The sequence below is a fragment of the Dipodomys spectabilis genome, unplaced genomic scaffold (assembly GCF_019054845.1).
Source record: "Dipodomys spectabilis isolate Male_0828 unplaced genomic scaffold, ASM1905484v1 ptg000069l, whole genome shotgun sequence".
Lineage (NCBI taxonomy): Eukaryota > Metazoa > Chordata > Mammalia > Rodentia > Heteromyidae > Dipodomys > Dipodomys spectabilis.
In genome coordinates, this window is record NW_024870746.1 from 26180204 (window position 1) to 26188072 (window position 7869).

Genomic DNA, 7869 nt, shown 5'->3' on the forward strand with positions numbered 1-7869 from the left:
TCTTGCAATCAAGGCAGTAACGAAGGACCCGGAGTCCCAGGCAGCGTGTGAGCCACCTCTCAAAGGAGTAACATAGCAGCATCAGGACTCTCGTGTGGTTCCCCCAAAAAAGGGTTTGGCCAAAAAAAAAATCCCCAATGGACACTCTTTGGGTCCCAAAAATTCCATTGCAAATCACCCCCAAAATTATTCACCATACATATACACAAAGCAGCACATCACAAAGCAAAAGATTTTGTGTAGAGTTGCCCTCTATCCTAAAGATCTCCCATCACTGCCTTACACACGATTTTCCCACTCAAAAAGCTTTAGATTCCTGGCTGGGAAGCAACCTCTACAGTCACCTGAGGGTACAATGAGACATGAGACATGATTTCAAGACAAGCTGCTTAGAACAGAAAGGAATAGGGGACGGTCCTATCACTCTGCCCAGGATCTACACCATCAGAAAAAGAAAAGAGATTGAGCAACATAGTATTATAGTAAGTCCAGGCTTTGAATAGCTTGAAGGCCCTGAGTAAGAGAGGATCCAGGCATTGCAGATATCCTGGTTGGGAGAGAGAATGAACTCCTCCCCCCCCCCCCCCACCTACCTACCTGCTCCCCCATCCCAAGGCTGGGCCTGACCTCTCAATCACAGTTGCTAACCTTGCTTGCTTCCTCTCCCAACCTCCTGGGGTGCTAGCTAAGCTTCACCCCTCAACTCTGCTAGGCCAACTCCCAACTACTCCCTAGGCAGTTACTGGCTCACAGACCCAAGCACATAATATTCTCTCCAAAGGCACCTGGGGGAGGCCACTTCCACGCAGCTCCCATTAAGGATTTTTCTTCTCTTAAAAAAAAAAAAAAAACTTTTGGTTTTTTTTTCCCCTCTTTTCTTAAAAAAAATAATATATATCTCTATATAAATAGCTCTTCATTTAAAAATACAGTTCCCCAGGTTGAGGTATGGTGGCCTGTTGTCACGGCAGCATGAGGACAGTAGCGTGCCAGGGTGGGTTGGGGGCGGCCATCTAGCTGGAGACCGCCATCACGTAGTTCTTCGAGGGGCTTCTCCTGCCCAGCATCACTTGGTTCTTGCAGGTGAGCAGCCCGTAGGAGGCGGCCACCGGGGCCTCCTCGTAGAGGACACAGATGGAGCCATCCTCCCCGATGCGATAAGACACCTCATAGGGGTCCACCCACAGGGTCAGCTCGCTGGGCAGCAGCTGGTGCAGCTGGGGCTGGCTGAGTCCGATCTGGCTGGCCACCTTGCTGATGATGGGGTCCATCTTGTGGTTGATGCGGATACAGCGGTAGCCTGAGCCCTTGGCCGGCTTTTCTGGAAACCAGTGGTGTTTGTAGTGCTCTGTGGAAGTGGGACAAGGGAGAGATGCCTGGTTAGAAGGAAGGTTTCAGATGCTACCACCAGAGAAGAGGGAGGAGGGTGGAAGAGGGGTAAAGGAGGTTGAGGATTATAGAAAAGGAGGATAAAGTTCTACTTGCAGTCCTTCTGAAACCATCTGCCACTTAGCACAAGATTTTAAGGAAGCTTAAAAAAGAAAAAGAAACAACAACAAAAAAAGACCCTTCCACCCTTCCCCAGACTGGCCGGTGTGTCCTGGTACACGCCAGGGGCCAAGTGTATTGCTTTTGGCACATTCCCAGATTATGGAGGGAAGGGTGTGCCTGGGGCCGGCATGTCCAGGCAAGGCCTCTGGAGACCTGAGAGTTGATTTCAAAAGGCCAGACGGCTGCCAGCATTGTTAGGTTCCCAACGAGACACAGGCCTCATGCCCAATACCCAGTGGGCCCCCTGCCTCCTTTCAGAGTCAAGAACCTTAGCAGGGGTGAGAGTTGAAAAATGGATTTAGATGACCAGCGTTGTTTCCCCCAAGGCGCAGCAATTTCAGAGATGGCTATCTCTGCCCGAGATGGCAGCCAAGCAGTCAGAAACAGCTGGGAAGCAGGACGGTCCCCAGCCTCCCCGATTCACGCCTGGCCTCCCCAAAACACAGCCCCCAGCCCGGGCCGTGGCGACGCGGGCTCTTCCTACCACAATAGGGGGCAGATGACTAAAAGGGGCCGAGGAGAATAAATACAAAAGGGGCTCGGATTCCAACTTGGACCGAGGGCACCGCCGGCGGACGGGCAGGGCTCGGCGCAGGCCCGCACGGCGCAGGACCCGCAGCCAGGGCTCCCAATTTGGGCAGGAAGCGGGAAAAAATGCGCCCTAAAGACTCCCCCCCTTCCCCGATCCGAGGGGCTTCGGCCCCCACAGCACCCCTCAAGATCTATCGGGGGAGAGGAGCCCTCGCTTTCATCCGCGGGGACCCCCTCTTCCGGGGTCCAAGACGGGACACTGGAAGATGAGGGTCTGGGCCCCGGGAACACCACGGACAAAGTACAGGGCTGGTGGATCGGAGCTGGCGAGGGGGTGGAGGGAAGATGGGGAATGGCAGACGGCCCGGACACTGGAGGGGGAAACTGAGTCTGAGCTGTTCCAGGGGGGGCCTCGGACAGGAAGGGTGCCGCGCCCCGTGGCGCCGGGGCCCCGGACGTGCGCTCACCGGTTAGTGCCTCCTGGAGCGCCCCGCTGAACACCGCGAGCCTCTGCTCGCTCACGCAGCCGCGGGTGCGCAGGAGGCTGGAGAGGAAGCCCACGGCGGCGGCGATCTCCGGGAGCATGTCGGTTCTCTTCCCGTGGCTCATGATGTCGCGGCTGCGGGGGCGGAGAGGGGGAGTCTCCCGTGGACGGAGGGTAATGCTCGAGGACGCGTCCGCCCGGCCCCGCTGGGTTCTGCCCGCACTTTCCCCGGGACGCGCCTTTCATACCGCTCCGGGAGGCGGGGCGCAGACGGCGCGCCCATTGGCTGCCGTCAGCGGCTTGGGGGCGTGTCCTCCGCCGTCCCGCCCCGCCCCCTGCTCCGCTCGCCCCGTTCCCTCCCCCCCAGTCCCCGCGCCGCCCCCGCCTCCCGGCGCTGAGGTCATCGCCTGCTGACGTCAGTGCTGGGAACCGGCGCCGGGCTCCCCGGCCCGGCCTGGCCCGGCGCGCAGGCCCGGTGGGCGGGGAAAGCCGGGAGCCCGGCGTGGCGGAGGAAGTCGTAGGCTGAGCGCCCCACTCGCCACCTCCCACCCAAGGCTGGGGCTCCCGGCCACCTCTGCGGGGAGCCTTCGCTGATGCCCACACACGCCTCGCGTCCTCTTCGGTCACCACCGCATTTCCCAGCCGCCCACGGACCGAGCACCGACCCGGACCCCTGGTCACCATTCGCCCATTTGCAGTGTTCCTTTCCCCCGTCCTGATGGGCTGCTCTCGGTTCTTCAGCAGGGAGATCCGCGTTCTAGTTACTTCCATCCCCCCCCCCAGCCCCTCCTCCCCAGCAGCTCCTACAATCGTCCCGCGGTCTCGGTGCGGTCTGGGCGGCAGGTGGCCGGGCTCCTGCCCCTCGGGTCACCCCGCAGCTCCCGCTTTCCTTTACATGGCGAATATGTGGAGGGCGCTGCCCATTCACTCCCTCCCTCTCCCCGCCTCCCTCTCCTTGGATAAAGCCTTTGTAAACACAGGCTTCCCAGGGCCTCCGTGGACAGCTGCTGAGTGGAGCCGACTTGTAACCTACCTTCCCCCGCCCAGCCCAGGGCCGGGCGTACTCAGAGCCCCTGTTGGTTAAATGTGTCCAACGCAGTGGCCTCTGGAAATTCCTGTTTTCCGTGAGTTCTGGGTCCTTGGGCACCTGTGGAAGCAGTTTTTGGTCCTTCCCCCACCACACCCCCCGAAAGCCTTCTCACCCCCCTTCCCTGCCTTTTCCCTGCCTAGGTCACCCCTGGGACTCCCAAAATGAAGGAGGCTGTGCCACAGCTTCTAAGATCATTCTGGGCCCCAGCTTCCAGCAAGCAGAAAGGGAAAGAGGGTGGCGGCAGCCATCAGCCTTAACCACCCCTCCTACCCCGACTCCTGAAGGCACAGTCTTCTGGGCTTCCACCCTGAAAACCTATACTGACCATACACTTGTAAACGGATCACACAGGACATTTACTGTCACAAGGAGAGCTTGCATGTTACTTGGAAACAGTTATGATATTCATATATCCCTTGTTCTCAGGACAACCTAGATTGTGTGTGTATATGTGTGTGTGCACATGTGTGCCAGTACTGGGGCTTGAACTCAGGACCTGGGCCCTGAACCTGAGGGTTTTTTTTATTATTTTTTTACTGAAAGCTAGTGTTCTACCACTTGAGCCACAGCTCCACTTCCAGCTTTTGACGGTTAATTGGAGGTAAGAGTCTCTCAGAGTTTGCTTCCTGGGCTGGCTTCAATCAGGATCCTCACATCTTAGCCTCCTGAGTACCTAGGATTACAGGTATGAGCCACCAGTGCCTGATTAGGACAATTCAGATTTAAAATACTCTTCTCTACGGTTTCATAAGACTAATCGAAATGCTCTGTGATTGGGCATTCCAGCTGTCCCTGAGCTTGCTTGCTCACTGGCTTCCATTCAGATGAGACCATCATCTCCTCTCCACTCATTGATGGGCAATGTATACATATGAAGCAGTGACCATGGAAAAAGATAAGCCAGAGATGCATCATAGCAATTATGTGTCAGCAAGACTGGAACTGACCAAGGCCAACCACCAAGAAAGCCAGGCAAAATAGGTCAAAGTATAGACTGCTGATCAAGATCATTCAAAGCCCAGCTGTGCACACTAAACATCTTCCTGTGTGTCTTTGACAGGGATCCTGTGTTCTAGATCTGATATTCCCTAACCAGAATGGACAAAAAAGTTGGTTTATTTATTTTACAAACCATCACTCCGTTAGTGCCTTAAGCAATAGAACCGTGGTCCTTATGTAAATTTCTGCATGGCTCACTGGGTCTCAAGTGAGTTCTCCTTATGTCAGAGCTGGACCAGGTTAGGTCCTAGGATTCCTGGGCTACAGCCACTCAAGTCCCACATGGGTCCCTGGAGCTGACATTCCACATAATGATAAGCAGGGGTGCCGGTCCAAGTGTGGGGACAAGAGTTGGCAGGGGGCCACCGCTGCCTCCTCCTTTACTATCTCTGCCTCCTCATTGGAGGATCTGAACACCATACAGGGAGAAGAAAAGCCACAAGAAAGGGGCAGGAGGCCCCTGCTTTATTCTCATCCTCATTCCTGTCTAGCTCCAAGTCTAGGAAGAGGTACTATAATGTGTGTGTGTGTGTGTGTGTGTGTGTGTGTGTGTGTGTGTGTGTGTGTGTGTACAGGCTCACACGCATGCACATACATGTGCAGAGGTGTCTATGTGCCTGTATTCAGGGCCTATACTCTTGCTTAGGTTTTTCTATTGAAGGCTGGCACTCTACCATTTGAACCACACTTCCACTTTCAACTTTTTTGATAACTGGAGATCAGAGTCTCACAGACTTTCCTTCCTGGGCTGGCTTTGGGCCTTGATCCTCAGATCTTTGCTTCTTAGTAACTAGGATTACTAGCACAAGCCACTGGGGCCTGGGTGAAGAAGAGTAATTTATTCCACACCCCAGGTTCCCAAGTCACAACCCAGTGCCATTGTGCCCAACTCAGGGTTCAGGTTCTTGAATCAGTTTCTCAGAAGAACAAATAGCTGACAATCATCTCAATTACTTTTGAAATTTCCTGAAGCTGCTCCCACATGGATTGGACTAGCATCCTCAGAAGCTCAGAAGTCCACATTTCCCTCCTTTTCCCACACACCTCTTGCTCACAGCCTCTGTCTCCTTGTGCAATCAAGGTGTTCTTTGGACTTCAGAGCAAGGAGAATAGGTCTTTCCCCCCTTCCCTTCTTCTTGTCCCTCTTTTTCTTCTCTTCCTCCAATTTTCTTTCTCCCTCTACATCCCCAATGGTCCCGAGTTGAATTTTGCATATTACATGCTGATACACCTTATTTACTTGTGGCTCCACCCTCTTGCAGAGTTGTCTTAGTTGTTGCAGAGGTCTGAGCGGACTTCAGCCCCTACCAGAATTTTGGGTAATGGATGTGGGGGAAGCGGGGATATGTCCCTACTTGAACTCAAGGCCTCATGCTCTTGCTTAGCTTTTCCACTCAAGGCTGTTGCTCTTCTACTAATGAGCCACAGTTCCACTTCCAGTTTTGGAGATAAGAGTCTCACAGACTTTCCTGTCCAGGCTGGCTTCAAACTGTGATCCTTAGACTTTAGCCTCCTGAGTAGCTAGGATACCAGCCACAAGTCACCTGTGCCCAGCTCTATCAGAAATCTTGGTGCCATGTGACCGTAGAGACCTAATGTCTCCTCTGGGCCTGGTCCACCCACCTGTATGTCCTCTTCAAGAGTGACCAGTCTCCTTTGACCAAACCACTCAGAGCTAGGCCCTGTGGGACTAGCACACAAGCCTGGCTTTCTGCTCTCCCATCAGGCAGTGCTAACTGGATCATCATTATATGTGACTTCTGTGCAGCTTGTGGGGGACTTGATTTGGTTGCCAAGGTTACCGGCCAGCTTTCTGACCAGGCATGGAAAGAGAGGCCAATGAGGTTGTGTGCAGGCAGAGGCAGGGCTGAGATATTCTGAGAGGGTGACGTCAGCTCCCTCCTACTCGCTGCCTGTGTAGCTCGGTTGGTCTCTGTGTGTCACCGTGGGCAGGAGGGTGGTAAATATATTTTAATGAGTGTGTGTACTAAATGTGTGCGTACTAAAAGGTAGGTGGGCAGGAGGGAACATGGATACACATTTGTGGATGTTAAATGTGCGCCTCTTCTGCACTCTGCAGCCCGTGGCTCAGTGCAGCGAGGACGTTGCTGGGGGGGGTGTTTTGGCGGTGTTTGGTACAGATGCTAACTTGATCTTTCCTCTCCTTAGGCAACACTTGTGACAGCCTTGTTGTGCTGTCCAGGGCCGATAAGAAACATCACCCAGAGGGGGCCAGATGCTCCTTCATTGCTTCCTAATCAGGGTAGAAAATACTTCCCACACCTATGCATCTCCTTCCCCATCGCTTCCACCAAGCTCAGCTGCCATCCACTGGGGTCATTTTTTTTCCATGACATTCAATAATGGAGATTAAGAGGAGAACGTCAGGCACTGGGAGCTCACATCTATAATCATAGCTACCTGGAAGGCTGCGATGGGGAGGATCATGATAGGAGGCCAGCCTTGGCAGAAAAGGCCAGAATACCCCTTCTCAACTGAGAGTTAGATGTGGTGATATATGCCTGTCATCCTAGCTACAACTATGAGGCCCAAGCTGGTACCTGAGCGGGAAGAAAGACCCTATCTCAAAAATATCCAATACCAAACCGTGCTGGAGGTGTGGCTCAGCAGTAGAGTCACCTAACTGGCAAATGTAAGATGCTGCATTCAAAACCCAGCACAATTTTTAAAAAACAGTCAAAAACAGTGTTGAAGAAAATGCTCTTGTCTCTAATACCTGCTCCATGAGGACGCCAGGAAAGTAAGGATATGAACTGTTGATAAAGTTTCTGTCTTGAAACTTCCCTCAAAGGGAACTGAGAGTAGAGACAAAAATAGAGCATGCAAAGATGATTGGGGGTGGGGAGACACAGGTGGAAAACTACCCATCTGGACTAAAGAAAAACTCTGGTAAAACACAAATAAGCAAAGGGCTTCCTCATCCGCCCGGTCACCACGAAGTTCAAGTCCCTAAGGATCACTTTTGAGAGTCTACTGAGGGCTGGCAGTGTTTGAAGCTAGAAAGAAACCATTCTGTAGCTTGTTCTGAAGCTAGAAGCAGCTTAGAGAAATCAGCCAGACCAAAAGCCCGGAAGTCAGGCCACAGAACTTCCTGATAAGGCTGTGTTCACTAGAGGTCTGCTCCCTCCAGGCCTGGGCCTGTCAGACACAGGACCCTAGCAGGAAGGAATGACAACAGCCACAGGAGCTAGCC

At 53.5% G+C, this 7869-nt stretch overlaps 1 protein-coding gene across 1 annotated transcript; it reads right to left on the reverse strand.

Moving 5' to 3' along the window:
• Window positions 1-837: 837 nt before the first annotated feature.
• Window positions 838-2788, reverse strand: Btg2 (BTG anti-proliferation factor 2). Its single transcript, XM_042682004.1, has 2 exons — window positions 2550-2788; window positions 838-1348 (listed from the first exon to the last, which is right to left on the reverse strand). Exons 1-2 carry the CDS (start codon window positions 2689-2691, stop codon window positions 1014-1016), a joined length of 477 nt encoding a protein of 158 aa, XP_042537938.1. The 5' UTR covers window positions 2692-2788; the 3' UTR covers window positions 838-1013.
• Window positions 2789-7869: the final 5081 nt, after the last annotated feature.

Coding starts and splice junctions, on each gene's coding strand:
- Btg2 (XM_042682004.1), bottom strand. CDS start 2,691: ATGAGCCACGGGAAGAGAACCGACATGCTCCCGGAGATCGCCGCCGCC. Junction 1,349..2,549: donor GCTCCAGGAGGCACTAACCG/GTGAGCGCACGT, acceptor CCACTTCCACAG/AGCACTACAAACACCACTGG.